This window comes from Salarias fasciatus, chromosome 1, assembly GCF_902148845.1.
Source record: "Salarias fasciatus chromosome 1, fSalaFa1.1, whole genome shotgun sequence".
Taxonomy (NCBI): domain Eukaryota; kingdom Metazoa; phylum Chordata; class Actinopteri; order Blenniiformes; family Blenniidae; genus Salarias; species Salarias fasciatus.
In genome coordinates this window covers 5,757,529-5,779,895 of record NC_043745.1, presented here as the reverse complement: position 1 = coordinate 5,779,895, position 22,367 = coordinate 5,757,529, and the positions used below count along the sequence as shown (strand labels likewise).

Genomic DNA, 22,367 nt, shown 5'->3' with positions numbered 1-22,367 from the left:
AGTCCCAACAGTTTTGTTTTTGTTACAATTGCATAAGAAATTAGGGGAGGGGTATTCAAAAGTCTAGATTAAAATCTGAATTCTACAGTCTTATTTTTCTCTTTAGGAAATTTTGTTATTGAAGCACAAAAATAAAAAACGGAATCACTGAACACTGAAAGCTTATGTAAAACTGGAATATCTAAAAATCTATGAGATGAAACTAAAAGTGCAACATTTCACAAATAACTGAAATCAGTTTGAAGTAATTAAAAAACAAACAAACCAAAATCCACTCCAGTATAAACAAAGTTGCTTTTATTTATTGGGATTAATACTATTTGAACACTGCTTATTGTGATTATCACAGTCATACACACTCAGTTTAAAGGAACATTCACACATTTTACAACTGGAGCAAAGTGTTAATCCAGCCAGTCGGCTGGTTTGGGACTCCGTTACAAAACAGAAGGCAGGCAACACGACTCAGTGACGGAAATGAGAATAAAACACATTAAAACCTTCTGACGAAGCACTCGGTGCTCTGAAATGTGATCACAGACGCCGCAGACCGCAGAATTATTGGCACAAACAAACTGAGAGGACCAGAAACGAAGAAACGACGTGAAGTTTGGAGGTGTCGATAATTCTGCCAGCCGCCGGTCCTGTGAGGCTGTTTCCCTTCAAACTGCTCAGACATTCTGTCAAACCGAAGCAGAACTTCTTCTTCACACGACTCCGACACACTAAACATTAAACGAACAGACATGGTGGATGAGCAGTACGGCGTGTGATCACTTTAACGGCTACAAACAGCTTCAGGCTTGCTGGTTTTCTCCAAGTTAGTTTAGTATCAAAGATTCACATTCACATCTTAAAGGACGCTATCAGTCACTCCAGTTTTAATCCTGATCCAGACCAACCCCACATGTGGATCACTTCTGCCCTCGCTCACTCCGATCACTCTCTGAACGTTGAATAGTTTTCATCTGTATAATCGAGGCAGATCAAAACTAAAAGCTTCTTCCTGACTCAGCTTCTTCCGGGCATGTTTTTTTTGTCTTTTACTGTGAAATCACCGTTCTCCTGTCAGTCCGTACAATCGCTGGTTCGAAGGCACTTTGGACGTACATTCAGTGTGTTGCTGGTCACAAATCTCACATTCACTCTCCTATAAAACTAGAAAACGCTGTACAGGGTTAAGAGCTCTGCGTCGTCTGGGTCTATTTCTCTAGAACAGGCTGGTAAACGTCAGGCTAGGGCGATAACTCGGTGTGGGTTCAGAGCCGTCTCGCAGCAGCACGTCTGGGTTTGAAGAACTCAGATGGAGGCGTCACTGAAGTCCTGCTTGGTGAACCCTTTCTGGAAAACACAAAGGAAAACAGTGAGGACGCTGGAGGACAGACGGCCGACTGTCCCACAAGGCCTGACAGTGAAGGAGTGAGAAAAAAAACAGAGTGGCTTTGTGGTAAAAGGAAGGAACTGAGCCGGAAAATGAGGCCGGTCAGCTTCTGCTGCGGAGCTGAAGAACCCGGCTCCACCTCCAGGACTCCCCTGCTCGGCTCACCAGGCGGTAGTCTCGGTGCAGCTTGCTGTACTGGAACATGTTGCAGAGGACGGTGGACGCCGCCTTGGCAGCCTTCAGGCTCCCGGAGCTGAAACCCGACAGCAGAGCAGGAGAGAGATGAACCGCAGGACCAGGACCAGGACCAGGACCAGGACCAGAACCAGGACCAGGACCAGGACCAGGACCAGGACCAGGACCAGGACCAGGACCAGGACCAGGACCAGGACCAGGACCAGGACCAGGACCAGGCAGTGGCCGGAGCTCCAGTCCAGCGTTGGGATCCTACCTGTGGTCGTGGGACGTCTTGATCCCCACCAGCTTCGGGAGGCCGTTGAAGAAGGCCACGTCGCGGGCTGCCAGGGAGCTTCCGGAGACCAGGTGATTGAGGGTCCCGCAGATGTTGACGACCACCTCGCTGGATAGGGTGTTCTGGTGGCCGTCGCCGGGCAGCTTGGACACCAGGACGCTCACCGAGGTCTTAGCTTCAGGACACAGGCGGAGAGGAAGACAGAGCTTTAATGCTGCCGGGTGAAAGAGGACGCTCTGGACTCTGACGTCAGCGTTGGTACTGATGTAAGACGTTGCGGTAGGCGGGAGCGAGGTGAGCTGAAGAGCGCTCACCCATGCGCTCCTTGTCTCTGCAGTGCCGGGCCAGGTTCCGCAGCAGGCCGGTCAGAGGCCTCAGCTCCAGGTCGTTGTCGGTGTCCAGCAGGTCCAGGAGGACGGGCAGCATCCTCTCCTGCTCCAGCGCCACGCCGCTCAGCAGCGCCGACCACTGGCGGAGAGGGGGAACGTCACCGGCCGTCAGCCGCACGCGTCTGACCGCAGACGAGGCGGGACGGCGGGAAATGAACCCTGAGCGACCCTACCCGGCCTTCTCCCACCGTGACGTTCTGCAGGGCTCCCGCGGCCGCCGCCCGGCCGGTGGAGCTGCTCTCTGCGTTCTGCAGGACCAGCTTGTACAGCGCCAACACTTTGGGGTGCCAGAGCCAGTCGGCGCCTTTGGGCTGGGCCAGCGTGGGGACGCTCAGGCTGGACTGCTGCGGGGAGACAGCCACGACTTAAGGACCGAACTGGAAGCTGCAGCAGCAGACCGAGCCTCTGGGAGTGCACGTGTCACCTCGGGTTTTCTTTTGCTGTACAGCGAGAAGCAGCCGATGGTGTCGACCTCCCGGGGAGCGGAGGACCTGACGGGGCCGTCCAGGTGGAGCCGGGCGGAGGGGGGAAGCTCCGTGTACAGCTGGTACGACAGATTCCTCATTATGCACAGAGAATTCTCAACTCCCTGAAGAAGAGAGAGAGGGACATGAAGAGGGGAGTCTGATGAAGAAGCTGCAGCTTCTGGCGTCAACTCCAGATATGTGCAGCGGCAGAGCGCAGCTTTCCAATCACTAATGTGCTCTTTATTCTTCTCTGAGTTGGTCTTCCCTCCTTTTCCTTCTTCCACCAGCTTCTCGTGCCTCAATCAGCTGGTTTTTATAGCCCTGCCTCCCGCCTCTTTGAAGTCAAACTGGATCAAATCAGAGAAACAGGATTTAGGGTGGAATTTCAAGGGATTATTGGGAACAGGAGGAGGTTATAAAATTCACCAGGAAAGCAGGACTTTCACTTCCAAAAGAGGCAATACTGAGAGAGAGAGAGAGAGGGAGAGAGAGAGAGAGAGAGAGAGAGAGAGAGAGAGAGAGAGAGAGAGAGAGAGAGAGAGAGAGAGAGAGAGAGAGAGAGAGAGTCTGGGACACAGGTCACCACGTGCCGTTACACACTCAGGTGAAGCAGAAAGAGACTTCCCCTTCTGTCGATTATTGATCTGGACGTAACCAGTCTGGTTCATGGTTAACCCAACAGACGTGTGAGGAGCAGAGGCCGCTGCTGCTGGGGGCGACGGGATTCAAACCCGCTGGGTGTGAAACGTCGGTAATCTCCAGGTTTCATCCATCTTGAAATTCCCCCAGTAGGAGAGGCAGCCTCACAGCATGATGGCACCTCCGCCATGTTTCAGAGTGTGTACTGTACGTGCGGCTTAGCAGGGGGGGTCGTCACTGAGACACTACAACAACAGCACTATGTCAGGAATCCCCTTAATGGGCCCCGACACACACCTCCGACACCAACACAGCTCTAAAGCCCCCCAGACAAGCCGAGACGCTGGGAGTCCCCCTCATGGACAACTCTGTAACGCTTCCTGCTAAAAAATGAACTGTTAGTCACTCAGACTTATTACAGCGAGGGAGGAAAACTGCAGAGAGTCAAGTGATTTGAGGGTACAGCAGGCAGACAGGTCATCACCGCTCATCTTATTTTTCATTTGAGAACAAAAGTTATGTTGGCTTAAACGTATTGTCATTTCAAAAGTGCATAAAAAAAATCCTGTATTACAGATGAAACATCTACATTAACATTGTTCAAGACTGAAAAACAGCAACACATTCAGAATAATTCAACTTGAAGCTTTTTTCTTGTTATCCCCAAACTGAACCAGGGTTCGAATCCTTCATGTGCGATTGTTTCTCTGTTAAAGTGCCTGATCCTGACTGCGATGTATCTGGAACTATAGAATTAAAACTGGATTAAAGACAGGAGATAGGAGATATCTTCTCATCACTCATAACACAGGGTTAGGATGAATCTGTGTTTTTGGCCTTTTTATATTTTCAGCAACGTTTGCAAAACGGTCCCTGTTGTTGAGGAAGGTCCGGAGGCCCCAAAACGTCTGGAATTGCTCTGAAAACCTCAGTTCAGAGAGTTAATGTGAGGTGAAGTGAGTCGTACGGCTGCTCAGGGGTTCCAGCTCAGAGCTTTAACTGTGTGTGGAGTGTTCCTGTTTTCCTGGATGACTTCTCTTCAGCTCCGTCCGACAATCCAGAGACACGTATGTGAGGTTGCTTAGTGACGGTGGATTTATGTGCGTGCGCGTGTGTGTGTGTGTGTGTGTGTGTGTGTGTGTGTGTGTGTGTGTGTGTGTGTGTGTGTGTGTGTGTGTGTGTGTGTGTGTGTGTGTGTGTGTGTTTGTGTGTGTGTGTGTGTGCGCGCGTGTGTGTGTGTGTGTGTGTATGTGTGTGTGTGTGTGTGTGTGTGTGTGTGTGTGTGTGTGTGCGATGTGTCGGGGTGTATAATGGCTCTCTCTCTGTAAAGTCAGCTGGGGATGGAGTCCCGCCTCCTTCTGTTACTGAGCTGGGAAAGAAAACAACAACTGAGTAGTAAAGAAAATAGATGGATGTTCAGGCTGAAAACTCTGATCCACTCCTGGTGGCTCACTGGTCTCAAACGGCCCCGAAGCAGAAAACAACCCACTTCGGTTTGGTGAATTCAGCTGATTTTCAGAAGTATCTTCAGTTACATCTTAACAAGGAGTCAAAACCGTGTCAGACCGTCTTGTATGTCAGCTGGACGAGGCTTTGCGTACGGGAGTGTGGGGGTCAGGCTGCAGGCTTAATGTTCACCTCGAGGCAGTTAAACATGAGGGAAACCCGAGCCGTCCCGAGGAGGCGGACTCGGTTTACTGTGTCCGTGCAGCAGCAGCAGGCAGCGGTACGGCGGTGAAACTCCATCCAGCGTATGAAACATTAACACAGAGTTCAGTCATTTCTTCTATGATATGTTCTGAAGCTTGCTCAGCTCAGGGGAAAACAGCTGGGAGCTCATTATTGTCGCTATTACTTCTTTTTCAAAAACTGGATTGTATTCTGTCGGCTTCTATTCTCCATTAAGGTGAAGGACATTAAAATGAAAGTGCAGTTGTGGCTGATTGTCCATTAGTGACGACAAACATTTTTTCTTGTGGGAAGCCCAGACAGCTCACTAATACAAACCCTGCAATACATCTCAACCCCACTTTACAGAAACCGCCAAACACTGGCAGTCTGAAGAGTCTGAATTTGCTCTGCAGCCTCCATAAAGACCTCAGAGAACTGAGAGCGGACATTAATACAGAGTGTGTGTTATGTATATTGTATGACATGCCTTATCATCTGTTCTCTCTTCCTGCTGAATGTAGGACACCAGCGAGTCCAGCAGTCCTGGCATGTCTCTCATCTTCTGCCTCGTTCTCTGGTTCACCGAGCTCAAGTTTCTAAAAACACAAACACACACACAAAAAAAAAGACATTTTAACAAAGACTCATTCATCAGTAGCCTCGTCTCTACTGTCAAGAAAACACCGAGTACAATGGGAAAAGATCATGACGTGTGTTACAAAGGACGAGTTCAGTTAGTTACTATTCATCAACATAAGATACTAATGAGTCTAAAAGGAAAGGCCTGGATGAGCTGCTGGGGGTCAAGGTTAGGGTCACACCTCTGTCCTTATTTGAACTCTTTCTATGGTCTGACAGGAACTGTTTCTCTCCTATAGGGAGTGCTCTCTCCTGCAGCATCTGGATTATTTCTCCTTATTGTTCCCCTCAAAAATGTTGACCATTCATTTGTTGTTCTGTTTTGTTTCTTCTGGCTTCACTGTCTGGATTTCAGCGGTTTGAGGAGGATGGAATCTCCTCTGAGCCACATTCTACTTCCTGTTTCCTCCCATTTGAAGGGTCTTCCTCCTCAGGATCGCTCTTTGGGGAATTGTTGTGTTTTCTGTATTTAATCACATTATGTTGACAGTGCTGTGGAGACAGTGTGGTTAATGGTGCGATGCCTGTTTTCTTCTCTTTTCATGTGAGAGCTCAACAGTGTTAGTTCAAAGTTGCTCTTCTGAGGCAGTCACAGTACAATCTGGACTACTTTGTCTAGTCTAAATAATTCATTACAGCAAATTAAGACCACGTAAGGAAAGACGAGGTAAACAAATGGCATGAAGACAGAGCATTTTACTGAATTAAAACATAACTCTCATACAATCTTCTTTAATTTTGACACATAATTATCTCAAGCCTCCACCTTAGATCACCGTATTTTTCGGGAAGATAATTTTAAGTTCTCTTTCCAGTGGGGAAGCAACAATATAAATAATTTAGGCGATATTCATATTACTTGTATGGCCAAAAACCGATGTTTAGTGATATCGATATATAATACATTCAGAATAACATTCCCCATAATCAGCATTTGTATCCTGAAAAAAGGCATATGCAGTGAATCTGAACAATCTTTCTGTTAATTTCAGTGAAAACATGTTTTTTTTGTACAAACCATACCTATGAAGGATGTGAAGTGATTAACGTTCTGACTACTCTCATGTCTCATCCATCATCACACTCATCCATTCACCCTTCTGCAGATCGCATGCATTAAGACTGAAGACAGTGTGTGTTAATAAGGGTAGTGTGTGTGTGTGACATAGGCCTTTAAATGGAAAATAACCTGGAGTGTTCACCTGAGGCAGCCGGTTGTGTTGTAAAAGATGTCTCTCTCGGATGGGTTGAGAGGAAAGTTCCTGCTCAGAGGAATCAGAACCTTCTTCGTCAGCAGTGGTAAAGCCTCAACGCACAGCTTCTCCTTCAGGTTGTCTCTGGAGGATAGATTCCACAGGATACCTGCAGACATCAAACATTAAAACATGTCCTGCTGACGGACTGGCACGAGGAATGAAACCAGAATGATGGAGGCAAAGAAAACTATAGTGATATAATCCACTGTGAGTACCTGTTACAGACTTCTGCAGCTCCTCATCAGGTTGGTTCAGGCTGTTAACCAGAGGCGTCAATCCGCCAGAGCTGATGAGGGCCACCTTGTTTTCGGCGTTTTCATAGATGAGGTTCCGCGTGGCGGCGGTAGCGTAACGCTGCACTTCCGAGTTCTCGCTGGAGAAAAGACGCACCAGAGCTGGAACCCCCTGCAGAACACGAACCTTAGAAACAGAGAGAGAGCGTCATCAAGCATCACCGTCTCTCCACCACCTGCAGCTTGTTTTCAGTTTCTCTATCATTTGTGGCATTTCCACACCCTGTAATATGAGTGTGTGTGTGTGTGTGTGTGTGTGTGTGTGTGTGTGTGTGTGCGTGCGTGCGTGCGTGCGTGCGTGCGTGCGTGCGTGCGTGTGTGTGTGTAATGATGCAGATGTTTTCTGTCATCATCCACACCGACATTTGTATACACAGTCACATTATTTTGCTCTGACACGTGACAGTGTGAACACTGTGTGTGTCGCAGCAACAGCTTTATTTTTTACTCCTAAATGACATGATACCTGTCATGAGGACAGAAAGTTCAAGGATCAGGAGGAAACTGATACTGAGACCTTTCCGTCATAATACAGAGCTGTCATGCAGTCACAGTGTGTTTGGTATCCAGGTTTGACTCCTTTTTTTGTGGCACAAATAAATGACAGTTAAGGTCAGATAGACTGGATTCATCAGCATAAAAGTAGCAGTGCAATAGAATCACGGGGACTCATCAAGGTTCTGATATACATGGGGAACAGCAGGGGACCCAGGGCGGTTCCCTGAGGGACACCGCCCACTTAATACAAACGGATTCACTTTACACTCAGATTTTATGGAAGCAAAAAAACATTTACACTTCAGTAAGAAGGTAAATGACTAGTTTTGTCTTAAAAGTCAGAAACTTTCTTCTTCTTCTTCTTCTTCTTCTCCCTTTTCTTCTTCTTCTTCATCTTAGCAATGACTTGACAATTGTCTTCCAACATGGTTTTATTCATTCACTACTAGAACCACGTTCCGTCATGTAGGCAGCAGATCACATCTCACCTTCAGTAAATAGTAATAAACCTTATGCAGTCCTTATGCACACACACACACACACACACACACACACACACACACACACACACACACACACACACACACATCATACACACCAAATAGCTTACTCATTAGTTGTTTAGTTTCTTTTTTTTTGTTTTGTTTTTTGTTTTGTTGTTGTTGTTGTTTTGTTTTGTTTTGCTTCCTCTCTGTTTTCTGTTGTGGCTTGTCGTGTTGCATGTCTCTGTCTATCTGTATTGTTTGTTCATGTTTGCAATTTAAAAAAAAAAAAAGAAGGAAAGTCAGTCAAGAGTCCTGAGTGCGCTGTAACAGCGCACGGCCACACCTTCCTCATTCACGACACACACACATAAATGAAATGAAAGCACCCACCTCGTTCTTAGCATCGTTGCTATGGTAACACTGGTGTTGTATGTACGCGGCTCCCACCACTTGCAGAGCTGTGTCGGCCTCAGACAGATACGTAACAGCTGTCGGCATGTCCAGACTCTGTAACCTGCACACACAGTCAGAGACACACACATTACACACTGAACACATTCACACACCGTGTGTGTGTGTGCGTGATGGAGTGTCACTACTCACTCCCTCAGGGGGTCGTTGCTGTGTATTGAGGCTCCTTCCAGGACGTCCACTCCCTTCCCGACGCTCCTCAGGCTGCGCAGCGAGGCGGCGCGCTGCAGAGGGGTGTACTGCGAGCTCCCCGCGGCGTGGCTGGTCCGGGACGTGTGCTGCCACTGCGCCCCCCAGCTGTCCCCCGCGGCGGACAGGCCCCGGCCGTTCCCCACCCAGCCCTCCTGGCCGAAGGCGGAGCTCTGCTGCTGGCAGTGCTGCTGCCTGTTGGTGATGCGGCTGATGGTGCGATGCGAGGGGCCTTTGTAGGTGTACTGCGAGGGGACCGCCTCCTCCTGCCAGTAACCTCTGTCCTGGGCCAGGATCCCGCTGAGGCTGCGGCGGAGGCTTCCGGGCCCGGGCGCGGCGAACGGGACGGAGCCGTTCTCTGGGGGGGCCGACACGGTGATGGGGATGAGGACCTCCTGCTCCCCCTGGCACAGGGACTTGGAGCGCCGGCTCCTGCTGTGGTGCTGAGACGTCTGCACGCTGCTCTGGACCATGCTGCTTTCTTTGTGCGTCACCCTGGAACTGCTTTCAGCCGCGGAGCGAGAGGAGAACCCAGAGGAGTGGAGGGGAGCTGTGGGCACCTGGAGGGTTGTGGGGGGGGGGGGGGGGGGGGGGGGGGGGAATAACAGGTGAGAGGACACACTGGCCCCAGGAAAGGTAGCTCAGCTGGATCCCACACCTCCCCCTGTCCATATGGCGAGGCATTCTTGAGTAGGACACATCAGTGAATGGAGCGGTTGACGTAGTGTTGTCCAAACATGCATGAATGTGATCACTGTGGTTTCAACATTTCCAGTATATGTTTTTGTTTCGTATCATGTTGCAAGGCCGAAGCGAGCTGGAGCCAAGTATCTCTCTAATGTCACAAACATCCAGACCATGAAATTACAGACTACTGGCTGAAAGCTACGCCCTCCCACCACCTCACGCCTACACCCATCTACACCCAGCTCTGGACGACTGGACACTGCTCTCGGTTCGGATGATTCTGCCTTCAGTCTCAGCAGACCCATGTCTGAACTGCGTGGGGGGCGGGGGGCTTTGCTCGGGTCTGCGGCACTTGTGGGAAATTAAACTTGTTTATATTTGTCTGGAGTCTGGCTCACAGGATGTAGTTTAACACCAAACAGACGTTTCACAGGACGATTCGGTTAACGGTGAATACACTTGAGTCGACAATGAGAAAAGTGATGATCCAGGAAAGATTTACTTGAACAAAATCCAAAAAAATTGAAAGAATGCGTACACATTTTGACATTCCTGTCAACAGCCACGACAAAAAATTTATAACCAATCTATGCATATTATTAATCCTGAAATAGGAAATGAAGTGAGCAGTAAATTTGTTCACAGTTTTGTAGAATCAAATGATTTGATAAAATGTTCATTATTGATTGAAGAGGAACAAAGCAGTTGCTTCTATCATGAAAAAACTCTCCCCACATTAATGTGTAACTTCACTGGCATTTGCTTGCAGGGTCTTTGACATCTAAACTGGACTTGACACAAACTCCCTCGGTAGCTTTCAGCCCGTATCTAACTTCTGTTTCATGTCAAAAACACTGGAAAGTGTTGTCAACGTCCAGCTGGAATCCATCCAACAACCTCCATGAAACTTTTAAGTCTGGATTCCCCGCACTCAACAAAAAACAGACAAATGAAGCTCTCTGCTGTTTCTGGACAGCTGCCCTCCCTCTTCCACCTGCCCAACAAGACAGGCAGCCATTCATCCGAGTCCCTGTTTTAAAGGGTGTCAAACATAAGGCTTGATCTGCAAGAGTCTACAGCACACTGTAAAAACTTCAAAGAAAACACAAAACGGAGACTGGAACAGAGGTATCGGTGATTCCACCATGAAAGGTAGCAAGCTAGCATTAGCATCAAAATCATGCTGACAACTGAAGGTTTCATTAAAACTGACTTTATATTGAGATTGTCCTAATTTTTGGTCGTAACTTTTTGATTTTTTGCAAAAATACAGACATTTTCATCATGCACACTCTGTGCCACAACAAGGTAAAACCTTAAAGATTAAATCTAAATGATATTCAGGTACTATTTTACTGATGTGGCCCACTCAAGACGGACCTGGACTGTATGTGGCCCCTGAACTGAAGTCTGTTGAACACCCATGATATATGTTTCCATCGTTATGCTCATGACATAAAGAAGATGAAAAAACTTTATTGTCATTGTATAAGAATACAACTAAATTTCTTTCAAACATGCACCTCTACCAACACCGACTCCACCCCTTCCTCCACCACACCAAACTGCTGCGTGGCAACAATGGATGGAAACTTCCTGAAACTGGACTGAGAAAAATGTGATTTAATCGTTATTAGCCCCAAGTTCCCTGTAAAGTCTCCCAACTTCTCCAAAACCACTGAAAACCTCCATCCTGTCTGCTTCCCCACACGCCTCTTAAAGTGATCTTAACGTCAGTCTTGCTTCACACCTGGAACACTTTCTGCTGCTCCGTGGCTCAGACCGTGATTCATGCCGCTTCCCCTCAACTCCTGCGACAGCAATGTGTTCAGTGGGCCCCGCTAACGCTATTGCAGTAGATTGTGGACCAAATTAATGAGGCAAGTTTGAACTAAGAAGGCACCTGTAGTAGGATGACCGGTGCATGAATGCACAAATATTCCAAAACACGCAAGCATCCATAAGGATGTAAGTGGGGAGAATGATGGTTAATGAGCTTTAATACAACACTGCATAAAGGCAAAACTACTGATCTATCTGTATTAATATTTGCTGAATATTGTTACTACAAATTTAAATTATTATTATCTGGAGCAATTCATATCTTTTTCAGATCTCATTTTTTCCTTATAAAATGTCATGTACACATTACTGTGAGTGGATCTTTGCATTTTTTACTGAAATTACTAGAAAAAATGTGAGGATGATGAAGCTCCATGCACCTGCCTACTGCTGGTTTCTGTCACTTTCTGACATTTCTATGAAGGGTTGTCAATCGGGTTTTCTTTCACAGGAAGTCTGAATGTGGTGCCGGGGTCACGGTGTTACTCACAGACATAATGCGACTGGGTGTGTGTATCATGGACCTGGAACTGAAACCATGAGAGTGGCTCTTCACTTCAGGAAGGCTGTAATCTGGAAAGAAAAGAAAAAAAAGATAAATGATTAGGGTTTTTAAAATGTATGGAATGTAAAAAAAAAAAAAAAAAAGATTAATTTAAGCTACTGTTTTGTTCCAAAATTGTTGGGACAAGCTGAAAAAACAAATAAAAAGTAAATCTGTATGTAGAAAAAGATGCTGACGAATATTAAAATCTAAAAAAATTTGGAACAAGAGCAACAAAATAACGTGAAATTAAAATTCTTTCAATAATTCCTCATAAAGCTTTTCCCAGATGCGTGCTGGGTTCATGTGTGAGTGTGATATCTCTGTGATGGAGTCATAACCTCTTCCAGGTGAACTCGTCCCCTCAGCTCTCACACCCCGGTCTTGGATGGAACAGGTAATAATGATGGGTGTTTGGACAGACATATGGAAAACACACTTTCATCGTATCATAAACACGTGCTTCATGAGCTCTGATCAAAAAAACAATACCCAGTCCAAAGCTTTATTTCGCTGATATTTTTAGAGTTCGTGATTATAACCAGATTCAACCAAAAGAACAAGAGTCTGCTGGAGAATTCTACACAAACTCCTTCCATGTGGCTTAAAAACACTGAGAAACAGAACTTTCCTCTCTCACAGCAGTTTGTTTACTCTGAGTTTAGCTCCAGTGTGTCCACTGTAATAAAGCCGTCGTCTGTGGAGCTCCACTACTGCAATTAGCCAACGCCACCGGAGGGAGAATAACAGTCATCTGCGTTAGCCCGCTACTGATGGTGAGCACATTTCCAAATAACAAAGCAGCTGCAGGAGCGAGGAAAACACAGAGGGGCGTGGGAGAGGGACCGCCCGAGTCGAAGCACGTGTCTAATCACTCTCAAACACAAAAACACAGCAGATGAAATGTCTCAGAATGTGAATGTTGATCCCTAAATCGGAAAGAATTCAATCAGTATGACGAGAAATAAAACTAATGTGAATAAATGCAGCTTCAGCATGAATCAGTGCGACCAGCAGACCATGGTCCATGTCACAGATTGATGGATCAAGAAAACCTTTCAGACAGTTGATTATCACGGTCTAAAATGGCTTTTTAAAGTTTCCATCATGTCAGAATCAAACATCCATTCATGCAGCTGTTACTCAGAGGTGGATCTGATCCCGGCTGACACTGAACAGGAAGCAGACCACATCCTGGACAATCTCAGTGCTAACAATCACACAGAGGTAATGTTGGGAGCGCATTGCTCTCTGCGGTTTCATGACAAAAACAACCAACAGCACCTACAAGTGGCCGGGCAGGACAACTACACCTCTGTTTCCATGTAAACAGGCATTTTCAAAACGTCACTGTGTAAATGCAAAACTTTTCTAATTGGGGAATTCAAAACTGATGAATTTTCACACGTAAAAGGCGTCTCAGACTCTCCCCGCTTCAACCCATCTGAATCTCATTACTACGCCATCAAGGAGTCCTGAACAAAGCCTGATCAGGACAGTCTAATAGGACGGACCTGAAACATGGAGGACTGAAGGGAACCAGGACCAGGTCCAGGACTGGACCTCTCTGTTCTGTAAGAAGCTGGGCGGGTTGAGGACAGGCTGCCAGCAGACGGACAATCCTGTTCAGTTCTACAGTCACCAATTAACTGGCTGCATTTCTCTGGAGTATCAGAGGAAACCTGAGCAGCAGGAGAAAAACAGCTCAGAAAGTCCCTCAAACCCAGAGCTGAACCAGATTCCTTGAAGTGCTGACTGCACTGGGGCACATACAGGACGACAATGTTACTCCTGCAGAATGACGTACGCCTCGGGCTGTCGTCACCCCTGGCTGGACGGATTGACTCTCATCCGTCTGTATATATTTAATTTTGAAAACTGAAAGCTTCAGGTTTCTAAACTCATGCAGTCTGCAGGACCTCCAGGACCAGGATCACACAACAACTCATAGTAATGTGCTTTGGCCTCGTTCAGATGATTGTCTGAGCTGGTTTGAGCCTGATTCTCCTTCCTTTGTGTGAGCCATTCTTCTTCTTTTTTTTTTTTTTTTAATAAAACTCCTTCTCGGCTCCTCTTGAGTGGAGGCAGAGAGGGGAAGTGTGTCTTGAGGCAAAGGGCTTGGAGAAAAACAACACACACCGCCCAGTCCGGCAGGAAGGAGGGAGGAAATGCAGCGGGGAGAGGAGCCGGGCCGCATGCCTGAGCATTAGCATCACCACATCGGAGGTCAGAGAAGGTATGCTCACACACAACCAAACACACACAGCAGCCCATTTTCAATGGACTGGGGTTATCATAGTAGACAGAGGTGACGAAACCCTTAGCAAGCAAAAGTACAGTGTTTTACTCCACTCACTTCATACCTACAGCGTTTCACCTCCACTTCACGAACGCTGCTGGTCAGGCCGCGGCACATTATGATGAACAATTAGTAACAGATTAACTGAGACCCTGCTCGCACGACAGCGCTTCAAGTGAAAACACATCGGTTTAGCATTTCCGTTTCAAGGAACTTTCACGTTGATGTCTTAAAAATCATGTCCGTTTCCATGGAAATGGCAGTACTCATGTGGGGCCACTAGTGGGCGCTGTTGTTTGTTTTTGTAGTGAAACCAAACATACATGTTTACAGGGAACGATATGCTTGAAACATTAACAATGAGAGAACAACTGTACAGACGGCCAAGCTGGATTGTTATTACGGTGATGGCCAACTCTAAAGCTACCAGGTCCAGGAGAATCCGGACTGGGATCAGGACCGGGATCAGAACCAAGACCAGGAGCAGGACCAGAGGAATCTGGACTGGGAGTCTTGACACTCTGGAGGAAAACAACATTATTGTCCATCTATTGAGCATGAGAAGAAGAACTATTCACTGCAGCCAGTGGTTGCATGTCTGAACAGACGAAGCCCGAGCATTTTCATAAAGTTGTCTTTACCCCAGTTTACACGCTGACAGAGTCAGAGCACCGTGAAAAGTCCCACCTTGGGAGCTGTTTTTGAAAAGTCCAGCTTTCAGTGACTCTGAGCACAATAGTTGTGGAAATGAAACTCCACAATGCTACCAAGGTTTTGAATTTTCACCTGAAAACAAAGCGGCCAAACACATAAAAGTTCTTTCAAGCACTTTTACAAGAGGAGTCACTTAAATTGCAATACTGGACACAAACAGCCTTATTTAAAATTGTTTCCAATGTAAATTCTTTCTAGTTTCTGGAATTAACTGTTTTCTACACAGTGCATGTTAAAGTACATCAATACAAAACAACCTAAGTTCATGAAGAAACTGATAAAAACAATGTCTACGTACTGACGTTGGTGAAGTTATTGATTAGTGCTGCACAGCGGTGTAGTGGTTAGCAGTCTCACCTCATGGCAAGAAAACCCCAGGTTCAAAACCCTTTGGCTTTCTCTTTGCATTGTGGCTTCTCATCATAATCCATCATGTGTAGTGTGTGTGTGTGTGTGTGTGTGTGTGTGTGTGTGTGTGTGTGTGTGTGTGTTAGACCTGTGATGGACTGCTTCCAGCATCTACTGTACCTTCCTCCTACTTCTCCTTGATCAGCTCGACTCTTCTTTGTTTAAAGCGGCTGTGCTCGTGTTTTATTTTACTCTCAAATTAAAGCTGGTTTATTTCTGAATGTTCTTCTGGATTGCAGAGGCTCACAATAAATATTTGCCTTGTAAAGGACACACACGACCTTGCTCTCTCGGTGTTTCATCAGCACACTGTTAATGAACTGTACAAATACCAAAATGTTATCAGTGTGTCGTGAGCGTGCGGTGCGAAGAGTGCGAAGAGTGCGTCATATAAAGCAAGTGAGTGTGTTTAAACACTCTTTATCATTGTGTGTTGCATCAGGTTAAGGTCATGTTCACAGTTCATCACTTCCTGTCTTTTCTGCTGTGTTTGTCTTGACCTTTGACCTGTATCCACTCCCAAAAATTCCAGTCTTGGTGTTTCCACAGTGTCTTTCACCTTTGAGTCTTTCTGTCTGATACATATTGACTCCAAATGGATACTTTTTGTGCTTTTGAGATATTACACACACACACACACACACACACACACACACACACACACACACACACACATACCTGCTGCCTCTCAAACTCTCTGACTTTTACTCATAACAGGCCTGAATACTCTGGACTGAGGTATTCATGGTGAATCTCTGCCCGCCTGTGTGTATTCACCCTGCCTGATCCGTGTGTGTGTGTGTGTGTGTGTGTGTGTGTGTGTGTGTTCTCGTATTTCTATCCTTGTTGGGGCCAAATGTCCCCACAAGGATAGCAAAACGTGAAACGACGTGCCTTGTGGGGACCTTTTTCCGGTCCTAAGTAGGAGAAACAGTGTTTTCTTGACCATGTTGTTGTTACTGAAAAAAGTAAAAGTGCAAAAACATTTCTTTAGGGTTAGGCTTTGTTGTGGTGTGGGTTAGGGTTAGGGTAAGGGTCAGGGTTAGGGGCTAGACATGAATGGGAGTCAATGGAAGGTCCCCACAAGGATAGAAATACGAGACTGTGCACGTGTGTGTGTGTGTGTGTGTGTGTGTGTGTGTGTGTGTGTGTGTGTGTGTGTGTGTGTGTGTGTGTGTGTGTGTGTGTGCGTGTGTGTGTGTGCCTCCCAGACTGACCGGTGCACCGACCTTTACCTAGCTGGTTACCCTCACAAGTCTCTGAGTCAACCCACCACTGGGACTTGTGTAGATTTTTTTTCACTTACACAACAGGGTTCAATTACTTTTGCTGAAAATCACAATGTGCACATATAATCATAATTCATGAGTATGTTCAAACTTCATAGAAACTCACTTTGATTTCAAGAAATCAACAACACCGGTGAAAAATCCTTCAGAAAACGCTCTCATTACCCTGTGCTCTGCACGACTTTGGCGTGTCTTCAGTGTGTGTAGTCAACCCAAGCAGCATTTCATTCCTCAAACAGAAAGCCACAGATCTGAGAATCTGCTACATTTCATTAGAGCAAAGCACGTCTGGTTTTCCATCATGTTCTGGCAGCGAGTATTTCGACCCCGTCAGCAGGTACGAGGGCAGGCAGCAGTGCAGAGAACGGACCGAACTACAGAGCGCTCTAAAATAGACTGTGATAACACGCTGTGAAGAGGAGATTGGAAAAGAATGTTCCGCACACAAAGGAGGTCACTGACCTGGGTTGTGTTTCCAATTAGGTCTTGCACTCTTAAAAGGCCCTTTCTGTTTGTTTCTTTGACTTTTCTTACTTTTTGTGTTGGACTTCAGACGGTGGTGTATTCAGACAGATGTCTGGACGTCACGTACATCCAGCACAGTCCGCTTTATTAAACACCAGCTTCACGCTGGCGTTGAATGTCACACAGAGCAGTGAGAGGCTAAGTGAAGGATGCCATTCGTAGCCCACGTTTCATTTCGTGCATCATAATTCCAGCATTCATATACTGCCTGTTAAAGTGTACCATGACAGTATCAAACACAGCTAAAAGAATCAACACAGCGTTTTCAAGTGAAAACAGAAAACGTTTGTTGCGTTTTGGGCGTCCGTTCACACGACAGCGGCGCAGAAACCATTAGCCCAAATTACAACAACCAAAAAAAATAAAAATCAACTTCAGGATCAGGCAACCGGAAGTGCAAAGGTACTGAGTCATTTCCAGGTTTTAAAACCAATTCCTGCCTCACTCCATTGTCCCTCCACCATGTGTGGCAGCCACTAAGAGAGCTGACATTATTATAGCATAGCACTGGTTGTAGCCACTCAACTGCAACTTTGGAAATTCCCATCATCTATTTCCATTTTTTGCGACATGAAAGCTCAGAGTCTGCTCATGTTTTGCTCGTCCACTTGTCAACACTGTAACAGCAGCAAAAGCTCGCCACACTGGAGCTGGTGTACCGTTTGCCCTGGTTTGACATGCCTGATAAATAAAAAAAACAAACCTGTACACTGTTAAACTAGCCTCATTCTGTCCAGTTAAATCATCACCCAAGAAATCTCAAAGATGAAAGAGGAACTTCCAGAAGTCAGAGGTCACTGATTACACTTCCACGCTAATGCAGCAGACAGCTTTCTCCAGAGGCTCTGTGCTAAATCACTGCTTCTCTCACACTTTGTTTCACTTCACTGTTCCACAGTATTTTACTGTCTTATAGTGTGTGTGATACAAAATCAGAACTTTAGGCCTGAACTACTAAAGGTTTGCACATACAATACAGATGTTAACACGATACTGCGTCAACACATTTAGCTATTTTACATCTTTAAATATGGATTATCGGGGCTGTCTTCCAGATCACACCATTTAAGTAATAACCAAGCCTGAAAACAATTTCAGTGTTTGTGATTATTGCGTTTCTATTGCGTATTCTATTACAAGGAGTAATTCAGCTCAGCCTTTATCAAAGACGCTGCTGTTATTTTAGTGAGAGGCGTTTCCTCAGCTGGCCTGACATGTCTTTTATTTGTGAACTTAAAAAGTATTTTCTCACTTGTATGTCTAATTTTATGAATACTCATTTGAATACTCCTGCTTGCACATGATGTTACGGATGGTGTTATTATATACATGCCATTAAATAAATGTGTAAATCAGTCAGAATGGTTGAAATGATGAGTTTGAATTAAGAAATAAGGTGTACTCTATTAGGCTTTGCACTTTGAATACATAAAATTTTGTTGCGTTTGTACGACATTAAAAAACAAAACAAAAGTGTTTTTTATTCTCCCAACTGGTTGGATTATTATTATCACTATTCATTCAGCCATACAGAGATGACTTAAGTTTTCTTTATGGGAGAGGCATTCTGTCTACAGGGAGCTCAAACCATCAATGTTTGAAACCAGCTTCAGAAATGGATTTTCTGAAAATGCTCACTCTGTCTGACGCTGACTTCAAGGCCAAAGATCTCTTATAACCTGCTCGAAACAAACCAACACAACAATGGAGGATTCGAGGGTTTCTTCTGGCTTTTACAGCACATTGTCACCTCCTCCTGTAATTTGTTGGTTTAAAATTCAACGTGAGTCAATGTCAGTCCACACAAATACTGCAGCTCATTCCTCATTCACGCGCCATAACTGCCATTGAATGTGTTCTGAGGTTCAGGAGAAATCACCACTTCAATCTTGCTCCAGTAAAAACAGTTTCCAGGTCTGTGTCTGAGTTACTGACTAGTTTGACAGAAAAGATATCTGCAGGAGCTGCAAATGTTCTGGAACTCCACATCACTCCGCAGCAGTAAAACGGGATTTCACAGGTTTGTGATAAATTCTACAAATTTAATTTGCAGATACTGATACTTATACCAGAGCGCTCGAATGCAGCACCTTGGGGAATGCTGTAGCGTCACACTGGTGGTGGGTGGCGTCATGCGGATGCTAATTTGTTGAGAACGCCGTCACTGCATACCCAAAGTTTACCCAGAGACGTTGTGACTCTGCGACTGAGAAAAGGTTTTTTGGATTGATGAACCCTATGAACTTATGGCTTAGACACCATTATTACCAATACACTGTCTTCAGCGTTTCTGCCGTTTTCGTGTAAACGGACATCGTTTTCAAAACGTTTTTGTGTAAACGCAAAATTGTTCATAAACAAAAATGCAAACAATGCATTTTCACTTGAAACACTGTAGTGTAAACAGGGCGTTACTGCTACGTTGCCACATGTGAACATCATTTTAATATCAAACTGTTATTAAATCCAGAGTTTTCTTCTCAGTACTGTACGTTTTACTGACTGTTCGGGAAACGATGCGTGCTGAAAAACTGTTGTCCCTCAGCTTTGAGAGCAGCTCTTGACACACTTCCTCAAAGTATGAAGTATGGACAGCGTGTGAGCCCACTCGGGACAAACACTGACGTCGCCTGTGAGACCTGACGGCTGTACAGAGAAACACAACGAGCCGAGAGCACTGGGAACTCCCTGCTCTCTCAAACACACAGCATCGATGCCTTTCACAGCGCTGGAAATGTTCTGAAAGCAGTGAGGATGCTGAACTGTAGGTTTACAGAGAGGACGCTTTGGGCTTTCACCTATTTGACTTCTTTATGGGTTCACTAATAAAGTTGAGGGGGTGTTACTTCTGGATCGTCTCCCCAGTGGCAGAAATTCCAAGACATTGTTGAGAAGGATTGAAAAAAAGGGAAAATCTCTGCCTGAAAGACACAATGTTTTTCTTTCTTCTTTGTTTTTCATTTTATGTTATTGCGTCCTCATTTCAGAAAACTTTCATATTTATGCCCTGAGTTTGTGCTGTTGGTTATTTTTTAAATGAAACCACAGACACACGTGCTCAGAGAACAAAAGTTGCATTTTCAGTGGCTTCGACCGCCATCGTCATCTAAACAGACATCCAAAACTCAAAGAACTTTTTCTGTTTTACTCGAGCTCAGTTCAAAGTGAACTTTAACCATGGTTAATCTTAACACCTAATCTTAACTTCAGACCAAACAACAGCTCATCTGATTCTAAACTGAACTGGGCCATATCATACTCGGAGAATGAGTTATGTGGGTCATGAGTGCATCCACCATTAACTGTCAAAACTACACTGAAGAGTCGCTAACCAGGGAGTTCGGAAGGAAGACTTCGTGAAAACCCATCTTACATGCAGCATTTCTCAGCCTGAATTTAAGCTTCACCATAATCTGGTCGTGGGAGAAGCTGAAAGTTGACTGATTTTCTATGTTGCCCTGGTCCCAGTGAATGAGTGTGTAATGAGGCTGCAGGTTGTGTGTCCTTGTCCTTCTGGTCCAGTGTGGACATCAAACTGACTAAACAAATACTGTAATCAATCAACTTTTATCGATCGGACTGAGTTAGGGTAAAAGAGAGGAGTCATGGTCAAGGCAGCGGAGGTCTGCAGGTCATTAACATATTTCCATCATTCATGTCCACAAGTTTTAATACTTTCTGGGGATTTTTTTCTCGGATTCCTGGATCAATGACTGTAATCTTAATTAATCATTGTTATTAATCTCTATGGTGACACAGGTTCCCAGCAGTTCACACACTCTCTCACACACACACCCTGCACGGGGCTCACCTGTGGCCCCCAGCCGGGAGTCGTCCAGCCGGGTCAGGGAGGAGGACTTCCTCTCGGCCAGCCGGGTCCGGACCTGCTCCCGGACCCTCCGAGCCTTGGCCAGCGGGTCCAGACACGGCCCGTCCGCCGGGACCGCGTACGTGGTGCAGGGGGAGTTGGGCTGCAGGGCGGACAGGAAGCAGCCCTCCGCCGCCGCGGCCGTCACGTTCATTCTCCCGGAGGAAAGGAGTCCAGCTGTCCGCTAGGAGAGGCAGAAGAGTCGGTCCTCCACCCGGAGACTGTCCGCTGGAAATGGAGCTCCGCCCGGAGAGAGAGAGGGAGGGAGGCAGAGAGAGAGAGCGAGAGAGAGAGAGAGAGGGAGAGGGAGAGAGAGAGGGAGGGAGAGAGAGAGCGAGAGAGAGAGAGTGAGAGAGAGGGAGGGAGAGAGAGAGAGACAGAGGGGGGAGGGAGGGAGAGAGAGAGATGGAGGGAGGGAGAGAGGGAGAGAGAGGGAGGGAGAGAGAGGGAGAGAGAGAGGGAGAGAGAGGGAGAGAGAGAGGGAGAGGGAGGGAGAGAGAGGGAGAGAGAGGGAGGGAGAGAGAGAGAGGCAGAGGGGAGAGAGGGGGAGAGAGAGAGAGAGAGGCAGAGGGGAGAGAGGGTGAGAGAGAGAGAGGCCGGGGGAGAGACTTTGACTTTACTACAACGTTTATTAAAACCTATTAAACATGATTAGCAATAAATACAATCACAAATCACAACGCCTGAAACACCTTTTTTAAGAAGCCAAAACACACAGATCAGTGACTAAAAGTTTGTAGTGAAGCGTCCTTCCTCCATCGGGGGAGAGAGAGGGAGGGAGGGGGAGAAAGAGGGAGGAGAGAGAGAGAGAGAGAGAGAGAGAGAGGGAGGGAGACACAGAGAGACAGGAGAGAGGGAAAGAGAGGAGGGTTGACCAGGGCGGAGGACTGATCCACCTGCTGCCAGCCGACACCCCCTTCAGTGACCTCCTCTCAGGTCGCCTCCTCTCAGGAATAGAATCCTCCTCCTGGCCTTCAGATGAAGTAGACTGAACCGCCTTCACAGGATGTCAGTGTTTTTACCACCGATCAGTCAGATCAGAGCAGAGCTGGGATTTATACCCTCTGTTCCCTCAGCGTGTCACACTCTCACACACTCTCAAACCTTTTAAATGTGCCTTATAATGAGTTAGAACCAATAATTTCTCTAAGGATTGGCTGCTTGAGGAACATATCATCCACTCTTAGTGTAAACAAAGAGAAAAAAAAGTACTAAAACAAAACATAGACAAGAAATACGAACCATCTGGAGAGAATTTCTCCAGTTCACAATGATTAAGTGTCAGACACACATCTTTCCAATGACATTATTTTGTTTCCTCTCTAGATAACTCACCATAAA

The 22,367-nt window shown here is 46.1% G+C and overlaps 1 protein-coding gene across 3 annotated transcripts; it reads right to left on the bottom strand.

Annotated features, from left to right (window-relative positions):
• Window positions 1–297: 297 nt before the first annotated feature.
• On the bottom strand, window positions 298–21,242 carry LOC115393797 (plakophilin-3-like). Of its 3 annotated transcripts, none has more exons than XM_030098917.1 (13): window positions 20,970–21,242; window positions 11,870–11,952; window positions 8,794–9,410; window positions 8,581–8,704; window positions 7,130–7,334; window positions 6,861–7,020; window positions 5,507–5,615; window positions 2,667–2,831; window positions 2,416–2,586; window positions 2,168–2,321; window positions 1,833–2,028; window positions 1,547–1,634; window positions 298–1,341 (listed from the first exon to the last, which is right to left on the bottom strand). In XM_030098917.1, the coding sequence occupies exons 1-13, from the start codon at window positions 21,178–21,180 to the stop codon at window positions 1,300–1,302; spliced, it is 2,325 nt and encodes a 774-aa protein (XP_029954777.1). In that variant the 5' UTR covers window positions 21,181–21,242; the 3' UTR covers window positions 298–1,299. The 3 variants fall into 3 exon arrangements, with proteins under 3 accessions (XP_029954777.1, XP_029954769.1, XP_029954785.1); XM_030098909.1 differs by having other exon boundaries at window positions 298–1,337; XM_030098925.1 differs by having other exon boundaries at window positions 2,416–2,583.
• Window positions 21,243–22,367: the final 1,125 nt, after the last annotated feature.

Excerpts from the sequence above, each read along its gene's own strand:
- LOC115393797 (XM_030098909.1), bottom strand. The coding sequence starts at position 21,180 with ATGAACGTGACGGCCGCGGCGGCGGAGGGCTGCTTCCTGTCCGCCCTG. Across the intron at positions 5,616-6,860 it reads AACACAACCGGCTGCCTCAG|AAACTTGAGCTCGGTGAACC; the intron begins GTGAACACTCCA and ends TTGTGTTTTTAG. Across the intron at positions 2,832-5,506 it reads AAGAGAGAACAGATGATAAG|GGAGTTGAGAATTCTCTGTG; the intron begins GCATGTCATACA and ends TCTCTTCTTCAG.